Source organism: Cheilinus undulatus, linkage group 12, assembly GCF_018320785.1.
Source record: "Cheilinus undulatus linkage group 12, ASM1832078v1, whole genome shotgun sequence".
NCBI classification, from domain to species: Eukaryota; Metazoa; Chordata; class Actinopteri; order Labriformes; family Labridae; genus Cheilinus; species Cheilinus undulatus.
The window spans coordinates 22444870-22465003 of NC_054876.1; the positions used below are offsets into that span (position 1 = coordinate 22444870).

Consider the following 20134-nt stretch of genomic DNA (forward strand, 5'->3'; position numbering starts at 1 on the left):
GACCAAATTTCCACTCCTCTGTTTGTTGTTAAGCGTATTTCAGACCAAATATTTGCAACACGACGAGACCTTTTTAGGACCTTGCAGGGGCAGTTGCTGAACTGAGGAGTCACAGTTTGTCAACTTGTCAACAGCTGTTTTTTGGAGCAGATGAACGAAAAATGGAATCTTATTTGGTTATAAATGACAAAGATATTTGTTCAAAGCAAATATTACATCTATTTTAAACTGGCTTTTCACACTTCAGACTTTCAGACTCCTTCACTCGTGGGCAGAGGCTCAAGTCCTTTGTGCTCTTGGTTGCAGATTGATTCCTGGTCTCAGTACATTTTTGGCGCATGTCTTGCCCCCACTCTCTCTTCTCATATTTCCTCTTTCTTCAGCTGCCCTATCAAATTGAGGCAAAAATGCCCCCAAGAAAATCTTTTAAAAAAGGAAAAAGGAAGGTAGGAATGCCTGTTTGGCATTTTCATACCATGAAAACATGAGCATTCTAGAAATATCTGCAGATGTCCAGCTGACAGGGAATATTTTTTATGATGGATGTTAGATGTTTGCTGCTCATGCTGTGACTTCAACCTCCCACTGTAGGCCTTTTCAAAGGAAAATCTGTTGACAATTATTATTTGTATGTCCTGATTAACCTCGTTTAGTATGAACACTCAGATCTTGCCTGACCATGGGATAAGAGTGAGCACATAAATCAAAAGTGTTGGTCATGTGCCTGACATTCAACCACAACTCACAGAATGGTCTTGAAACTACAGAGAACACAGATGCAGTTCTTCAGCTGTCCATTTGAGGCAGGCTACAGAAGGCAGCCTCAAGCGGACAGCTGAAGAACTGCATTTTTTCTTTGCACTCAAGACATGTGGTTCATTTCTCAACATTTTGCAACACTGGAGATTACTGCTTGGTTGCAACTAGTTAAGTAATAAAAATGTTAGAAAGAGTGTAGTCCTTTTAGGCTTGAAAAGATGTTTATTTTAAAACATTTATCTTCATCCTCTTGGTTTGCAGCCAAACTGGTCAAACAAGCCATAATGTCAACAATGTAGACTTTTTATCCTATATCCTGACTACTTGCTTTGAATATGGAATTCTGAGTCACATCTAAAGGGTCAAACAGAAGTACAGATTGGACCTTTAACTGTTCTGACTCATGCAACCTTGTCAGGGACTCCGGGACAGAGAGACAGGGAGTGGCAGCAGCAGTTGGAGGGCCGGATTTTTCTGCCAAAGCTGTCTCTGCTTTGAATGGATTCTGGGAATTGGAGGAAAAAAACTTGTTGGACTCTTGCCTCAGGACGGACAACATGACAGCTCCAAGCAGCAGCACGGAGAGTGTACAATGTTCCTGTCTGTCTGTCTGAGGGGGGAAAAGCCACAGTGGAGCCGTAACCTGTTTGAAACCAACTGACTGATGAGATTTCTCCTCCTGCCTGCTCTCTGAAGGACAAAGACATCCACACACAATGACGCAACGACTCAGGAGTTTTGCCTGTCAGAGTATTTTGTCTTTCACTGAATGAACTCAAATATGGGATGTGTGTGAATGTGCGTGTCTGTGAGTGTGCGTGTGACAGGAAAACAGCAGGGGATCGTGAGCAGTGACCGGTGAGATGGTGAAGGAGCCAGGACACATCAATCAGAAGAACAGGTGCTCACACACCGGCCCTCCCGTCTAATCCTTCCTGCCCTCTTACAGCAGCGCTCGTTTCGTCAGTCATCCACCTGCTTTGTCTTTTGACCCTTCTCGAAAAAAGTCAACCGGACTGACAAGCTACAAGCGTTGTTCCTTTTGTTGCTAATTTTTTCTTCTTTTCTGTCTCTAAGACATCTTCAGGTTCAAGTGAATCCATATAGAAAGATGCACATTTACACTCTTAATGCAAACACATTTAAACACCTGTAAAGGATACACATTAGACTGAAACTGCAGGTAAAAACAGACAGGATAATATATCTAATAATGAGAGCAGAGGCTAAAACTAACTATAAATAAACAATAGATAAAGTAGACCCACAGAGACCGAATTAGTTACAGTGGTAGGGGATGTAATGAAAGACAACTCCTAAAAATATCAACAGATTTGTTAATCTGAAGCAAACTGTGCCCCAGGCTCTGTCCCAGTCACTTCTCAGATATCTGCGTTAAAATGTCTGCTTGTACACATATCGCACTTTGTAAGGAAAACAGCCACCAAATGGTAGTTGTTATGTAACACAGACGCCATGTTTTTTTTTTTCCTTTTTTAAATGACTCTATATTTGGCATCACTGATCATCCTATGAACACTGCAGACTGTCTCTACAGATGCAGACAGCAGTCACAAGCCTGCCACTGGTCGACTCCTTCCTCTGCCTCCTTCAGACTCAATTACTCTCTGCTTTCATCAACAAATATACAAACAGCTGGTCAACTACAGAGAGCCTAAATGGTAGAAAACTTTGACTGAACTACATATGAATCAACATTTGTAATGTTTCTTTGAACAAACATGAGTACACACTGGATATTTAAAAGTAAAGAGGGTGTCATTTAGATGTTATACCCTTAATATAAGGGAACAACTGAGCAATAGTTTAGTATATAAACATCACTGAAATCAAACTAATGTGTTGTGAATATGAGCTGTATCTGAAGACAGTTTGGCTGCAGACCGTACATCTCTGACAGCCACTCTCAGTCATTCATATGAGAAACCCTATGTCAGAAAGGAAGTACTGCAATTTTCCAGTACAACAATTTAGACTTTTTTTTTAATTCAACAAAAAGCAAAAAAAGATCAGTGGTCTAATCCTGGTAGCAAGTACTCAAACCCTATGAACTGTGCCTCACTTTAACTTTTGCTAGCATACAGCAGCTACTCTAGCTCAATTAATGCTAATAGAGGGTATGCAATGACATCCCTTCTGGCGCACGACACGAGTGCTAAGCTGAAACTTAACTTTGTTCTCAATGAACCAGGGAAAACCAGACTTACAGTATATCCACTTAAACCAGGGGTATTTGGACTGGACAGAGATCCATACTGTTTACTAAAGACATGCTGGACCGTTGACTTTGATGTGTGGTCATAAATTGAGGTTTCTAAAGCCATATTGACATGATTTTTTAGTACCCAAAGCAGAGCCAGAGCCACACATCAGCCCAGTTCATCAGTGATGGCTGTGAAATTGAATTAAGATTAAAAAGTGTTGTTAATACAACAATGTTTTAGATCAGATGTTTCTCTGTATTTCAGTGTTTCGTTTATTCTTTTTATTTTAGCTTATCTGTATGAAGATCACTCTGGTTGTAAAATTTGTAAAAATATGTTGTGCAGCATAATTAAAAACACGATCAATGTATCCCAGCTGTCTTAGTTGATCTGGTTAAATTTTAACCCCAGTTCAACTTTTTTATTGTCAATGTGACAAATTCTCATGAAACAGCTCTCAACTTTAATATCATGTCCCATAACCTGCTAAAGTGTCGGATACATTCACTCCATGATGCGTTCACAGAAATAACTTTTTAGCCAAACAGAAATTGGGCTAATCGACAAAGTCTGCTTTATTCAATCCATGATAAATATTGATGGACTTGAAAGTTGTTGGTTTTTTTTGTCTTTGTTATATAAAACCAGCTGTGTTAATCTGACATAGCTTAGCTGATATTTTTAGTTAATATTCATCACTTAGTGAATGCTGGTCATAGCTATTCTTATAGCCCGGCTTCATCTTGTGTCTTTAGTTACACGCTGTTACGGCTCCAAACATTTCTATAAATATATTCCATCAGCTAAGGATCTTTGCTGCTGACACTGGTGAACGTCATCAAGATTAGTGTCATAAGTGTAGTGATTTAAAAAAAGACACTTTTCAGCTGAATTAATGCTGCTAATTACTTGCTCTGCTCTCTTTCTGTCACCTACTCCTGCTTTTTGCCACCAAGCAGCTGGAAGAACAGGGACAGAGATAGATGACAAGACATCAGGAGTGTCGAGATGGGACATTCTTTTGGTTTTCTTCTACTTTCCTCACTGAACAGAACATGTGAACTTGTTTTAAAAAGTGGAGGGAGTTGTGCAACATCCATATCCATGTTTGACTTGTTATGCTCTGACTTGGAGGCACAAGGAGACAAAACTGTTGAACTAAATCAACCAAATGCTCTTCAACACAGAGTAATACACTTCTGTTTGTCCACATTCAAAATAAAACACTAGATTTCATACCACTGACAAGGGGAGCCTGAAATTCACAGAATAGAGAATTACATTTTTGCTGGATGAAGTGTGAGATGTTGTGTGATGTGATGCAATGTCAAATACTCAAATGCTGTTAGGCGATGGTGTTTTCAGCTTTGTCTGACACCTACCCGGCTGCAAATCTGACAGGCATTAAAAATAACCATAGAAAATTCAACTGTCTTTCTGATCTTTATTGCATTTGTGGGACATGTAGAAACTTTTATATTACTATCAGTCTGTTTCATTACCAACTTAAAACTCTTCACATCAACTTTAAAACCACAACCATTGAATTGAAGAAGCATATATTGCCAGCTTTACTGTCAAAACACTTAAAGTTCACATATTTTACCCCTTGAAGACAAGTTTCTATTGGTCTCAGAGGTCCCTAAAACATGCCTGTAAAGTTTGTTGCTGAAAAAAAAAACACTCCAAAACTACATTTTTGCATGTCTAAAAATCCCTCTGTTTCAGCCCTGCTCAGAACAAGCCGTTTCTGTGTCTGTGGCTTTGTCAATGAGCTGTCTGACCCTGCCCCTCTCAGGAAATGAATGTTGCTTATTGCTCTCCTGATCCTCCTCTCAGCTGCCACACAGATGCTGAACGCTGCAGAGGAGCACCCGTGGCTCTGGGTCGTCTATGTCCTGACTGTTGCTCTGCCACTTGTCCTCATCATCATCTTTTGCTGCACTGGAAAGAAGAAGACTCCAGCGATGCTGGCAGCAAAGTACAAGTAAAGTTCAGCTGCCAGCTGAGAGGAGGTTCAGGAGAGGAGGGTAGAACTTTCTTCCAAGTGGGGAGGCCAACTGAACCTGGGGGCGGTGCTAACTCCCCACATGACATCATAATCTGAGAACGGCTTGTTTTAGCACACATTTTCTGAAAGGTGGAGGGGGCAGGGGTCTGATTCTTGGGGGGATTGAGGACAGGCCAGGGGCACATATTTTTTGTTAGAAAGCCTGAAAAATTAACCTTGCAAAGCAGATGGATACGCCCGTTTCCGTGTTTCTCACTGGTGAATCCATCTTGCAAAGCTCCCATCTGAACCATTTGGGCCCGGTTAGAAAGTGACAGGACCAATCAGCAACGAGGGGCAGTACTTTCAGGCGCAGCAGAGTCATGACATAAACAAGCAGCAGGAAGAGCTGGTTCAGTTATGGAGGAAGAGATTAGCGTGGATGCTGCTAAAGCACCAGTTTTATCAGAACTTGACAACATTTCTTCATTAAAAGAAGAACACAGAACAGCAGTGAGTTGTTTTCTTTTCAAAAACGACAAAAGTCGAGTACTTCAGTCAGTCTTTTCTGGTAGGAGTCTATTAGTGTAACCTCTCTTGACGTGGCAAAATTTGCCCACTCAAAAGCACTTAAGCTCTGTCAGATCATGAGGCCATTTCCTATTCAGAGCCATTTTTAGGTCAACCCACAGATTTTCAGCAGCATTCAGGTCTGGGATCTGGCTGGGCCAACCTTTAACTTCTTCTAGGGAAGCCATTCTTTTGTAGATTTGGAAGTATGCTTGGGTCAGTTTCATGCTGAAAGCTGAAATTCCTGTACATCATCAATATTTTAGCACATACCTAAAGGTTTTGACAATGATGGTATGTGGAACTGTTCATAATTCCCTCCATCTCAACTAACCCAAAAACAAAAACAGCCTCAAAGCATTATATTGCCACCAACATACTTCGTCGTGGGTATGGTTTTCTCTTGACGATATGCAGTGCTGTTTTTTTGGGTCAATCATACCTTTTGATATAACAGTAAAAACTTTTAGTTTGGCCTTATCAGACAATAACATGTGCTTTAGGGAGATTTGATTTGCTAAATTTAGCCATGCTTGGATGTTTTTCTTCATAAGAAAAGGCCTCCATCTTGCCAAACCAATCCATAGCCAGGGTGGTGGATGATGGGACAGCATCGTGCTTTGGGGCATTTTTGTTCAGCTGGTACGGAGTATAATTAAGGTGGAGGGAATATTGAATACTAAATAATGTTTTACAGGGGTGTGCAGATGTTCTACAGCTACTGTAGGTGCAATTTAAGAGATTAAAGTTCTGAATGCAGCAACAACCCAAACCTATACACCTTAACCTGATTTCTTTAGAGTTTAATTTGCTCTTCGGGAAGGTTACACCCAACTTGTGGACAATATAAAGTGCATTAAGGAAGTATTCAGACCCCTTTCACTTTGTTCAATTTCGTCATGTTACAGCCTGATGCTACAATTTAAAAAAGTTTCGTGTTTTTTCCTCATTTATCTAAATTCAATTCCCCCCTCACAGAATTTTAGAAATTTATGCAAATTTATCAAAAATTAGAAAAATGGGAATATAACATTGGCATAAGTATTCAGACCCTTTACTCAGCACTAAGTTGAAGCATCTTTGGCAGAAATTACAGCCTTGAATCTTTTTGAATATGAATGAATGAATGAATATGTAACAAGCTTTGCCCACCTGGACTGGCGGATTTTCTGCCATTCTCCTTTGCAAATCCACTCAAGCTCAGTCAGGTTGATTGGGGACTGTTCCGCTCTCCAGTGATGTCTGCAGGTGACGAGCATTGCCTGGTTTCCTCCAGACATGATGTTTAGATAACCTGATATAATGTCATTGATGCATTAGGTGCACATGCACAGCTACCGAGGAATAAACTCCATAAAGAACTGCATGATGCGAACCACGGCGACTGTAGACATGTCAGTACATGACGTTTGTGGTTGTTGAAAAGAAAAGGACTCACTGCTGTTCTTTGTTCTTCTTTTAACGAAGAAATGTCATCAAGTTCTGATAAAACTGGCACTTTAGCAGCATCCATGCTAATGTCTCCTGCCATAACTGCGCCAGCCCCTTGTTGCTGCTTGCTTACGTCACGACTAAGTACTGTCCCTCGTCGCTGATTGGCCCTGTCACTTTCTAACCGGGCCCAAATGGTTAAGACAGGAACTTTGCAACATGTATTCACTAGTGAGAAACACGAAAACGGGCGTATCCATCTGCTTTGCAAGGTTAATGTTTAGATATAACAGTTCAGTCTTGGTTGCAATAGACCTGAGAGTCTTCATTTTTACGGTCTGAGTCTTTCAAGTTCTGTTTGCAAACTCCAAGCGGGATTTCATGTGTTTTGCACTGAGGAAGGGCTTCCGTCTAGCCACTCTGCCATGAGCCCTGATCAGTGAAGTGCTGCATTAATATTTTTCCTTATGGTTCTTTGCTTAACTCAGCTTTATCTCAGCTCAGTCAGAGTGGCCATTGGGGTCTTGGTCACCTCTCCTCCTCCTGTTTTGGCAAAGTGTCTGAATACTTATTCAATGTAATATGTCTGTTTTTTATTTTTGATAAAATTGCAAACAAACAACTAAATTCTGTTTTCACTTTTTCATTATGGGGTGCAGAGTGTAGATCAATAAGAGAAAAAAATGAATATAAACAACTTTAGCACCCGGCAGCAGCATAACAAAACTGACCAAAGTATAAAGGGTCTGGATACTTTATGAGTACATGATAGCTTCCTGACTCAGATTGAACATTTACTCCATAAATGTCTATAAAAACCACTCCATAACTGCTCCTGATGTTTGGAGCCCACTGGGACATACAACATCTGCAAAAGCATCTGCCTGATGAAGATAAATGTCCCAAGTAACATTTAAACAGTTTTGTAAAATGCTAGAAAAATTTGCTTACGTTTCTGCAGCAGCTGCTCAGTGCAAACATAGTTTTTATAGAGTGTAAACATTGTTATAATATTGGCTAAAAGATTGTGTTGCTTTGTATCTCCGGGCGATGGAGCTTAATTTGCAATGGAAGACTGGGTGCTTCCTTTTTTCAAAACTAATTTACTGACTGTCAGCAGAAAAGTGGTAACTTGAGTCAGGAGTTTTAAATCTCCCAGAGGTTTTAGTCAGGCCTTGCTTTGGTATAAAATAAACAGAAAACAAAATATTTCTCAGATTTTTCAATGCTGCACTGAATCTGGGTATAAACACAAGGATGTGCACATTTATTCGACACAAATACACACAAAGGGGAAATGTAATTACACACAAAACTTGCCAACTCCTGCCTCCCTGATGAAGTCAATCATTTTACATCTGAGTGTGCGAGGATATTATCTGAACATACTGAACTGAGTCATTATGGCCCACCATGACGTGCCACCCTCTCTTCCATCTTCTGCTTCTCACACAATGACTCTCCCTCTCTGCCTGTCTCCCTCTGAGGTCTGTGAAATATAAACAGACGCACACAGATTGCTGCTCTCACAGTCCTCAGAGACACACTTCCTCCCACCATTTCAACCCCCCTCCTCTTGCTTCCTATATTCTCTGCTCTCATTGCTCCTATTCTGCTTTTTACTTCTTCCGTCTCACATTTTTTTCCATCCTGTCTTCCTGTTTTGCTGTTTATTTCTTTGTGGGAGGCGAACATTTAAAATCACCCCTGAGACGCACACTGTCTGCGACCTTCATGAAATCACAGTCTGCCATATACCTCTTCTTTCATTCTCTCTCCTTTTGTGGTTTTCCTTTATATTCCTGTATCCTTATGTGGGGCAACCCCCCCCCCCCCCTTCATCCCCTCTTATTGTCCAGCATCCCTTTGTATTCTCTGATCTCTTTTAGCCTTGTTCGCTGTTACAATGTAGCCCATCTCTCCCCATCCCTACTTCACAGATGCCATAAAAAGACATTCGAATTTCAAAGAAAGAGCTGACCTTGATTCAAAAATCACCAGTTTTTCCACTTATTTAGCCAATTTCTTAAAAGTTATTCTTAGGGTTATATTAAAACATCATCATCAAATTTTAAACTTTAATATATTTTTAAATTTTGATGACATTGGCATTGTTTTCATTACCATAGAAACAAGAATAAAAGTTCTAGGCATCAATATTGAGAATTCTTTTGTTAATAACCATCAAAAATTACAGGGAAACTCCTGCACACAGTCAAAACTGTACAAATACAGTACTGTGCAGAAGTTTTAGCATGTTTGGGCCGTAATTTGAGGCTGAAGTAAGGCCTGTCATGGCGAGTACGCCCACCTGAGGGCCCCATCGGGTAGGAAGGAGGATTGACACAACCCAGGTCATGCTCTGGATGTCTTTGTACATTACCAAGGGCATGGGAAAATAATCTGATGAAAACAAAACAAAAACCACAGCTTTAGGGCGGCGTTATGGGTAGATGTGGTGCTTAAACATGGTTGCTGGGTGCACTACCAGGGGTGCAAAGGCCTGGACAAAAGAAATGCTGGTAAGCTCGACCTTGGCTGCTGAGTGACACATGTACATGTCAAATGTGTCAACACTGACTCTGGCCACCCTCCCTCCTCTCTTCAGCCCGGGGTTGTGGGAACATCAGGACCTGTGAAGAACCGTTAGCGCTCTACATGCCTAAAACTTCTGCACAGTACAGTACATTTGCAATGTTTTGGCATAAAAAAAACTGCCAGCCAAATGTGTTCAATTAAGATGATGCCACAGATCAGTGATCTTTCATATGTTGCAGCCCCCTGGTGGGCCCAGAGGTATGCAGATGGTCCTTGAGAGATCATTCACAATCAATAGAAACCTTAAACATCCATTATCTACACCACTTATCCCATCTGGGCGAGAGGCAGTGTACACTCTGGACTGGTGGCCAGTCAATTGCAGGGCTGACATACACAGACACACCTAGAGATCACACCTATGGGCAATTTAGAGTCAACAATTTGCCTAACAGGCATGTTTTTGGACTGAGGGATGAAGAGGGAGTACCTGGAGAGAACCCAAGTATGGGCAGGACATACAGTACCTTAAAAAACTGAAATCATTATATAAACTATCATAAAATACTTAAGTATTTATACGTTTTTAAGAACCAGATTTAAACAAAGAGCCAAAACATTAAACCGACATGTTACCTTTTTATCCTTTATTTTGTCAGATGTATGGAACCGATGTCACAGTTTGACTGGTGATGGATTAACTGGTTGCACTCTACAACATTCTGCTAAGTTGGTAAAGTCACAAAGTACATTTAAAAATGGATATTAGTTAAAATAAAGTATAAGTGACTTTCAGATGCCTTGTTAAAAACATTTATTTTCATTTATTAACATATATTTTCTTACTTTGGTAACTTTTCAGGGTCTTTGGAGATTAAATCCACAGCGTTACATCCGATAATAAGCATCTTTTATCCATTTTTAATCCATTTGCGATCATGTACTTTGACTTTCTTCGGTGAGCAGCCATATTTGTTGACATGCAAAGCATTGTGGGAGTTGTAGTCGATCAGTTGCGTCTCTACTGCTTATAGGAGTAGAGACACAGGAGTAGAGAATAAACAATGATAAATGCAACTGTTAATTCACATGTCCATCATTATCTAATAAAAGACTATTATGCAGCATTTTAAAGTCATCTAAGTTGCATCTTTGTGAAATAAACAAAGATAATATAAATATAAGAATTTGCGTTCATGTACAGTATATATCCTATGTTTATCAAAGTTTTTATTTAATTTATCGGCTGATATATTGGTTATCGGCCAATATATCGGATATCGGCCGATATATTGGATATCGGCTTTTTTAAGCCCCCAATATCAGTATCGGCCCCAAAATGTATATATATAATGTATATAAAGGATCAGTGTATCAAACGTTTTGTCAACCAAAAGTTATATATGTGTTTTGTAATCACATGGATTCTTGATATTTTTCAGGATTTCTCCAAAGTGTTTGCACAACAAAATCTAGGATGAAGGTCTTTGCAGATTTGCGTAACCTGGAATGCACACCTCCTCATTTCAGTGAGTCACCCTCTAAATGATTCTCCTCTCATTTGAGTCAAAGAAAGCAGAAAACAGCATCTTGCGAGCTGTCGCCCTGCTCAACCAGCCGTCCTCTAACTCAACACCCCTCCATCCCCCTGAAACACACACAATTTAAAACTCTGCACTTTTCTCATTATTGTTGCATGTCTTACCAAAGTGGCAGAAAAATATAACTCTGTGCAAGAGTTGCATTTTCTCTCTGCAACAATTTTCAAAAATAAAGGATGCACATTCAAAAGCATGTAGATGAGCTCTAGACTTAATCACCACTGAGCCAAGTCTGGACACTTGAAAGCACAAGAGCTCAGACTTTCACCATACAGGGGAGCTTCCCTCTAATCTTCATTATGGTAATACTGTCTGCAACAATGGAAGAGATAACATACCCACACTCGACCCAAAAACACATACTCGCATAAAGAAACACTTAATTCTCTGCAGGTCTCTATTCCTTCATGGCCTTGAGCTGACTGAGAAAAAAAGACTGTTTTTGTCAGTGAACAGGAGAGGTAGGTAGAAGGGAGGGCTCGAGAGTGTGTTTTTTGTGTGTGTTTTAGTACTTAAGTAGGTGTGTGCCTGTGTGGATTCCCTGCAGAAACTAGGGCTGTGCTTCAGGATGTAAGAGTCACACTGGCTGCTGAAAAACAGCCAGAGATGAGGAAGAATGAGTAAGAGGAGGCGTGATGGATGCAGCTGATAAATGAAGAAGTGTGTGTGAGCAATGAGAAGCTGACTTCAGCTTTGTCTCTCACCTGCCAGAAGATGTTGTCGATGGTGTTACCCAGGAATCCTTCTCTGTTGTCTGACGACAGCAGCTTGGGCCCCAGTATCGTCATGAACTCCTCAAAGTCCACCTGGCCATCCCCTGTGGGCACAAACACGCACACAAACAGAGGAGGCAATCAGACACTCACACAGGAAGAGTGGCAGACTGGAGCTAAATAATGCATTTTATTCTGACTTTTATTTGCTTGCTGAAACAAAAAAGGAGCGCCCAGAGACAGTTCAACAGATGGATGTGCCTTCATCCATAACAAACTTATGTGCATCTTCAGCACTCATTCACCTTCAAATTTAAGGTATGTGCCTTCCTGTGCATGCAGTTGTGAGATCTTTCTTTGTGTTGAATTCAGTGATCAATTTTCACTTTCAGATTCTAAGGACACAACCTGTTGGTGTATGCATTATGTATTCCAATGCTGCATGCTATTACAGATAAAAATCAACAGGCAGCGTGCCAATGAATTATTCCGCAGTGAACATGCATGACAGTGTCTCTTGAATTACTGCATTGACTTATTATATCATATATTTCTAATGTTAATATTACCACCACTTTACAATGTTATCTAATGTTGTGTTTGCTTTGCTCATTGGATAACGTTCAGAAGCTCTAGAAATATTATGCAGCTGTCTAACAGCAGCTGCTTTGGCTTCAATGGCAGAAAAACACTTTATTTTACGGGTCTCTAATTTGTGAACATTTCCAAGAGGTTCCCTTGAAAGAATGATATAATTGGGTACTGATTACAAGAAATAAGGAGACAGCATTAAATTAGTACTGGTGAAAATGAATCCTAATTAATTGCTGTGTATTTTGGAGTATTTTCAGTCAATGCACAGCAGAGCAGCAGAATGTGCAAACCTGTACGGTGAGATTTAATATTTATATAGAATAATGCAATGCTAATTTATATTTGCTGGGATAGAAACTCTTCTCTCAAGGAAATGTCAGTTACAACTAGGCATTACAAATAATGCCTGATTGATCTAGTGCTTCATTAAAATGCCGTAGAAATAGAAACCTGGGAAATTTTGGGCCCCTTAATTGAAAACATACAAGAACTCAGGTATAAAGACAGTTTCTACAGATTAAAACAAACAAACACACCAGATGATTCAGCTAGACTGTGAGACCACACAACCGCCATTTGAAGTAACGATTAGGGGACGACATGTATTGACTTCTCAGCAAGGTTATAATAGTTTTGGATTTTTCATTAGTTTCAATTTTTATTTCGTTTTCACTCTCTGTGTTTGATTTCAGTTTAGTTTTTATTAGTTTTCACTGCTGGTTTGTTAGTTTAGTTTAGTTGTCATTTTGCAAAAAAGCTTCGTTTTAGTTTAGTTTTTATTAGTTTTAGTTATAGTCTTAGTTTTTTTACAGATAGATGCGAGGGCTGAGTGGGAGCCTAAAATTAGGGTTAAAATTGTCCAGACATTGCACTGATCCACTGTATTGAACACACAGCCAAAGAAAGCCTATGTGATTTTCAGGCTTGGAAAATAAAAAGTGCCAGGTCAGGACCAGAGTGAATCTGGAATTAAGGTTATCCAGCAAGCACCGGCCATCAGCTCAATCAACCAGCCGAGGACAGCGCAGAAGGCAGACTTGAAAAGTAAAACTAAGTTGTTTGGTTGTGCTGGCTTGTACCTCGTAAGAAGTGGTTCACCAGAAATAAAGTCTGGGAAACACTGGTCTAGTGTGTTAACTTTGCAAAGCCAATGGATTGGCCCGACTCCATGTCTGTCATCAGGCAAATCCATGTAATGGAAATATGAAACATTCTATCTGGTGTGTCAGGTTAATTATTTATTTTAATGCCATTGCTATCGTTTCCTATGTGTCTAAAGGCTTCTTATGTGTCTGAACTTTTATTTTATTCCTATGGTGTGTTTGTATGATACTGCTGGCTGTGAAGCAAACTGCCCCTTGGGGATAATAAAGATGTCCTTGATCCTTGAGGTTACTAGCGTGTAGCCAGCCTTTAAAATAACTGTGAGGAACTTACGGTTGTGTCACTTTTGGCATCCCCTGCGGACCAAATGAGCCTGTGATTTCTGATTCTGTCCTGTGCATGTATACGTTGCTTTAACCCCCCCCCCCAAAAAAAAATTAAAAAAAAGAAACGGTACCACTCAGTCTTCGTTGTGGAAACTAGAACCAAAGGTTGTTTCTACAGGGTGCTGGGTGCTAAATCTTGTCTCTTTTTTTGGAGAGGGCAGGCTTTTCATGCCTTTGTTTGATAGAGTACAGTAAATAGAGTTGGAAATGGGAGAGACATGCGGCAAAGAGCCACAGGCTGGATTCAAACCCGGGCTGCCCGCATACATGGGTAGCGCCTTAGACCACTAGACCATCTGTGCACCCCTAAATCTTGTCTCTTATGGTCTAGGTTGCTTTTGTATGTCATAAAGAGAAGCCAGTATTATGCTGAGTCCGTTTCATAAGCAGCTTAAAAATACTTACAAGAGCTTTAAATTGATATCCTAAAATCTTACATTTCAACACTTCCTGACCAAATCCTAAGGGAGAAAATGCAAGAGATCAGTGGATTAAGATCAAGGATGTAAAACCTATGAAATAACAAAAAGTGGTCAGCTGTAATGCAAATTCTTTCACAGCTGATAATAATTGACATCCTTATTTTCAGGGCATTATAAGCACTGACATGGAGAATATAGAAGTCACAAGTAGAGGATTCTCAGAGAGCAGCTGTCTCTTCTCAGAGTGAGCTGCTCGCGGATGGTCAAACTACTCATGGAGGCAGAAGCAAAAAGCTTTTAGCTCTGACCTCTGATATTTACCTCATGTTGTGGAATCAAGAGCAGGCAGATAAGAGGCAGCTGAAAGACTGTCAAGCTTGTTTGTGATGCAGGGACTGCTTAGGAGTAATTGTAATCCTTTGTGAATTTACAAGCAGAGCTGAGGTTTTGGAAGCTCGTTTCTTTTTTATTCTGTCGGCGTGAATTAGCTTTTGACAATTGACCACCTGCTGCTGCTCTTAGGCCAGTTTAGAAACCATTTTTGGAGAAACTGTTTTGAAGGAAGCTGCAACTCAACTCCCATTCTGCTTAAAGCATCTGTGAGGGAGGCTTCAAATTGTGTGATTCTGGCATCATATATGGATGTTTTTTCATTAACATAACATTATAATTCAGCACAAATATATTCCTACTTTCTTTGGAAGGAAAACAACTCTTCTCAGGCATAACAGCTATAAACAAACATTAAACTCATGCAGAATATGCTAAACAGGCATACTCTCGTGCTTTTAAGAAGTGTGTATTTGCATGTGTGTTTGTGCTCCCTGCATTCACTCAAGTGTGTGACCTGCTCACCGTCCATGTCCAGTCTCTGCATGATGATGGCCAACTCCACCTCACTGGGCATGTAACCCAGGGACCGCATGGCCATACCCAGCTCTTGTTTGGAGATGAAACCATTCCCATCACGATCCAAAACACGGAACGCCTCACGGATCTCTGCACAACAAAACACACAATATATCACTTTACATTTATGTTTACGTCTGCCTGCTTTCAGTCTGTCCCTGGAGGTTAACATGTCTTGTGAAATACACGCCAAACATTGCAGTCGACTCATTTATGTTCATTCCATCTTGTTGGTGCTGATGTTAAGCTTTCAGGTGACTTTGGCATGCATGATGTAAGATGTGAGTGTGTGTTTCACTTCTCCTTTGCTTTTTCATTTATTTTCCTTCCCTTGTGCTGTTGTGTCTGGCAGGTTGAGGGCTCATCACAGCAGATAAAAATATCAATCCATCTTTGTACTTTGTGGTCAATAAAAATCTGCGGCTGGAACTAAAATGATTGAGGGATTTCTCTGGTCTTTCCTGAGATGGTGCCAAAGAAGGATGCTTCTGTTTTTTTGTGCCATGTATTCATTATATCTGGTGCTAACGCTATGGCAGAAATCTGCAACATTTTCCCATGTTACTACCATGTTCTTCACAGCTCCCCATTTGCTTCATTTGAGAAATGTGTGCATCATTTTCTTTCTGCAAGACGTCTGTTTTCATATTCCCATCTATGCAGCTTGTAACACCACGGATCTTGTGGTTGTGTGAATAATGACTGTTGTCTCTCAGGAGCAAAGCCAGAAATAGCGTGATGTTGTCATAGCGCTGCAAAACCTCTTAAAGACTGCCTGTGAGGATTGTTGGGGCATCAAACTGTGTGACACTGACACTGGAGACAGCTGTCTGCATCCCATTTCAATCATTACCACAATCATTCTTTAGCTCTGAAGTGGTCGTGATCGATATTTCCACGACATGACATGATTAAATGACTTCTTTTTCATTTAAAAAGAGCAGCAAAAGCTACAAACAAACAGATTTATTCCCTGATTCTGCAGCTCACCTCATTTGTCAATTTCCACTATTTGCCTTTACTTTTAAGCTCACAACTTTACTGTCGTCGTAAACTCTCGTTGCTCTTAAAGCTTTGTTTCAAGATACAGCTGGAGCTTGTTTTCAGTGATAAAGCTTTAAAATCTCACCAAAAGCATCAACACAGTTTGCAGCTTTTGCAGAAAGATGAGAATTAGTTGCTAAAAAGCCAAATATTCCTTGGGGCTGGTAAAGACCTAAAAAAGGAGATAAAAGGAATGAAAACTGGCTTTACAAAGCTCCAAATAAATAATGATTACTCTCATTTCTGCTAGATATGCAAACAGATGTAAACAAGTTTAAACAATCAATAATACACTGCCTGGCCAAAAAAAAAAAAAAAAAAAAAGCAGTCGCCACCTGGATTTAACTAAGCAAATAGGTACGAGCCTCCTATTGGATAAATACTGCATGGGTGATTATCTTTCAGCTGGCAACAAGTTATTTAACCCCAACTGATGCAATGAGTAACTTCTCATTTCTTAAACAACCATGTCGAAAGACACATCCTGTGGTCATGGAAAAGATGTTAGTCTGTTTAAGAAGGGTCAAATCATTGGCATGCAAAAAAGGCTTCAGTTTGTTAGGGAGCATAAAGATTGAACTCTGGAGGAATGGAAGAAGGTCATGTGGTCTGATGAGTCCAGATTTACCCTGTTCCAGAGTGATGGGCAGATCAGGGTAAGAAGAGAGGCAGGTGAAGTGATGCACCCATCATGCCTAGTGCCTACTGTACAAGCCTGTGGGGGCAGTGCTATGATCTGGGGTCGCTACAGTTGGTCAGGTCTAGGTTTAGCAACACTATGTGCCCAAAGAATGAGGTCAGCTGACTACCTGAATATACTGATTGACCAGGTTATTCCATCAATGGATTTTTTCTTCCCTAATGGCACGGGCATATTCCAAGATGAGACATCATTTTCACACATGGATTGGCCACCACAGAGTCCAGACCTTAACCCCATTGAGAATCTTTGGGATGTGTTGGAGAAGGCTTTGTGCAGTGGTCAGACCTTCCCATCATCAATACAAGATCTTGGTGAAAAATTAATGCAACACTGGATGGAAATAAATCTTGTGACACTGCAGAAGCTTATCAAAACAATGCCACAGTGAATGCGTGCTGTAATCAAACCTACAGGTGGTCCAACGAAATATTAGAGTGTGTGACCTTTTTTTGGTGGTGACTTTTTTTTTTCGGCCAGGCAGTGTATATAAGAAAACTAAATGTAAAGCCATTTTCACACACTGGAATGGAATGCTAAAAAATCAGGAACATTTCAGGCTAACCAACCAAGAAAATATCTTGACTTGGTTGCTTAAGCAAGATCTGTTGAAGCAGGAAGCTTTCCTGCAGTTTTGCCTGTCAGACAATGGAGGGATGGGGGAGGGGGGTTCAAATTTAGAGTGAAGTCTGGGGGAAAACTCTGCTGTTTGCATTCACAAATGCAGGATTTGATAAAGAATATAAATGAAAACATTTATTCATCCATCTTCTTCCACTTTTCCAGGTCAGGTCAGGTCAGGTTGGCAGTTCCTCCTGAGGGATTCAAAAGTGTTTCCAGGCCAGATGGGCTATAATTCCTTAGACCAGTTCTGGATATGACCTGGGGTCTCCTCCCAGTTGGATGTGCCCGGAAGTTTTCCACAGTGAGGCAAACAAGAGACATCCTGATCAGATGCCTGAACCACCTCAACCAGCTCCTTTTAATGTGAAGGAGCAGGAGCTCTACTTACAGATCGCTCCAGATGTCCGAGCTCCTAACCCCGTCTCAAGGCTGAGCCCAGACACCCTCCTGAGGAATCTCATGTCGACTGCTTGAACCCACAATCTCATTCTTTCAATCACTATCTGAAGCTCACATCCATAGGTGAAGGCTGGAAAGAAGACTGACCAGTAAAGCTTTGCCTTCCGTCTATGACACAATGGTACATAATGGTGCGTGCAAAACTGCTGATGCTGCACCAATCCGCCTGTAAATTTCATGGCTCATTCTGCATGAAAACATTTAGTTTACATCTAAAGGTAAAGGTGAACAGCTGTTTGATTCTAGGAAATATGCACAGGTGCATCTCAAAAATTAGAATATCCCATAAACTTTAATTTCTCCTCTGTTATTTACAAAAAAAAGTACAATTTGTAAGTGAGCAAAGTGAAACATTTCAAGGCCTTTTTTGTTTTAATCTTGATAATTATGGCTTACAGCTCACAAAACAAAAAAATCCACGATCTCAAAATATTCCAATTATGTCAAATTTGCAAAGGTTTCCCGATCCTTTATTCTCTCACTCTGTTTCAGTACACACAACTGCTGACTTGACTATTGTTCAGAAGACAATCATTGTCACCCTTCACAATGAGGGTAAGCCATATGAGGTCATTGCTGCAAGGGCAGGCTGTTCTCAGAGGCTTATCAAATCATATTGATGGAAAGTTGACTTGAAGAGAAAAGTGTGGTAAGAAAAGGTGCACAAGCAACAGGGATGAGCTCAGCCTTCAGAGGACTGTCAAACAAAGCAGAATCAAGAACTTAGGAGAGCTTCACGTGGAGGCTGGAGTCAGCGGAACATGAGCCACACAGACGGGCCCAGGAGATGGGCTGCAGGTGTATTGTTCTTAGCAACTCCTGAACCACAGAAAACGGCATCTTCTCACCTTGAGCCTTAACTCTTCTTAAGACTGACTGGTCGCAGGTTTGAATCCTTATCCTGGTGCTGTTTGGTGCATGTCTTCCCCCACTCTCTCCTCATATTTCCTGTCTCTCTCCAGCTATCCTGTCTAATGAAGGCAAAAAGGCCCAGAAATAATCTTTGGAATAAAATGAATGGAAAGAATGGGGGAGACAAGCTTGGCTCTTATCACATTAGATGTTTAATCATGACTAATTTGTGATAATGACAGAGGAAAGGCCTGAGAAAGAGATATTTCCCAAACCCATGTAAAGACTGAAAAACTAACTAAGCCTTGATCTTACATCCGAATATGTCACTATCAGTATCAAAGCATTTTAAAGGATTAGACCACTGGGACTACTGATAAGCATTATTTATTTATCATGTTAATACTTATTATTTATCATATTCTCATTTGACTTCAATTAATAGTGAAATTGATTAATTTTAAGCTTTTTAGCCTTTCGGAAATTAATTTTTATTGTAGAAAGTTTTATATATTTTATATTCAAATGTAAGAGGATGAACATCTCAAGCCTTTTCCACATATACAACCCTGAATATTTCTAAAATCTTTCTCACACATGCACCTCACAGCTGAAGATTTTCTCTCTCTGAAATTTGATATGTTCCTAGTATCAACAAACAAGTGGACAAAGAAATACTGGCTGGCAGAGGAGAGAATGAGGGCTCACTCATACTAGCCAATCCATATTATACCCAACCACACTTGAGCCCCAAAGTGAGTACAGGGGACTGGGGAGGGGGCACATGCATGCTCTAACATGATATGGGCCAACTATGAGTGCACCCTAAAGCCCACTTCAGACCAAAGATTCAGGACACAGCAAGACCACTGTAGGATGCTGGGGACAGTTGCAGCTGTCTGAACTGAGCTGTTGCAGCTCAGATCAGGCCATCTGATGATATGTTCTGCGATCCAGTTTGTGAAATCCCACACAGCTTGTGTTTGAAAGCTCCAGTCAGATAAAAATGGGTTATGGATAACAAATACTTGTTCAAAGAAGAGTTTTTCATGAGAAAAAAAATCATGCTGTGTTCCTAAAATCTGAGTTGGAGTCTTTTACTCTTTGGTCCAGTCTTTCAATACTCTTGTGAGGCCTGGACTTTGACTGATGGCCAGAGGCGCTAGCTGGACTCCTTTGTGACAACTTTTGTTTGGCGTATGTCTGGGTATTT

At 40.4% G+C, this 20134-nt stretch overlaps 1 protein-coding gene across 1 annotated transcript in view; it reads right to left on the reverse strand.

The window, feature by feature from the left end:
• The window catches only part of caln2 (calneuron 2), a 34391-nt gene extending 16320 nt beyond the window's left edge, over positions 1-18071 (reverse strand). Inside the window, exons 1-4 of the mRNA XM_041802065.1 lie at positions 17999-18071; positions 16372-16458; positions 15189-15332; positions 11819-11931 (exon numbers count right to left, since the gene is read on the reverse strand). Of these exons, the coding sequence (XP_041657999.1) occupies positions 11819-11931; positions 15189-15332; positions 16372-16458; positions 17999-18071 (417 nt within the window). The remainder of the gene's footprint in view (positions 1-11818; positions 11932-15188; positions 15333-16371; positions 16459-17998) is intronic.
• Between the last annotated feature and the right edge of the window lie 2063 nt (positions 18072-20134).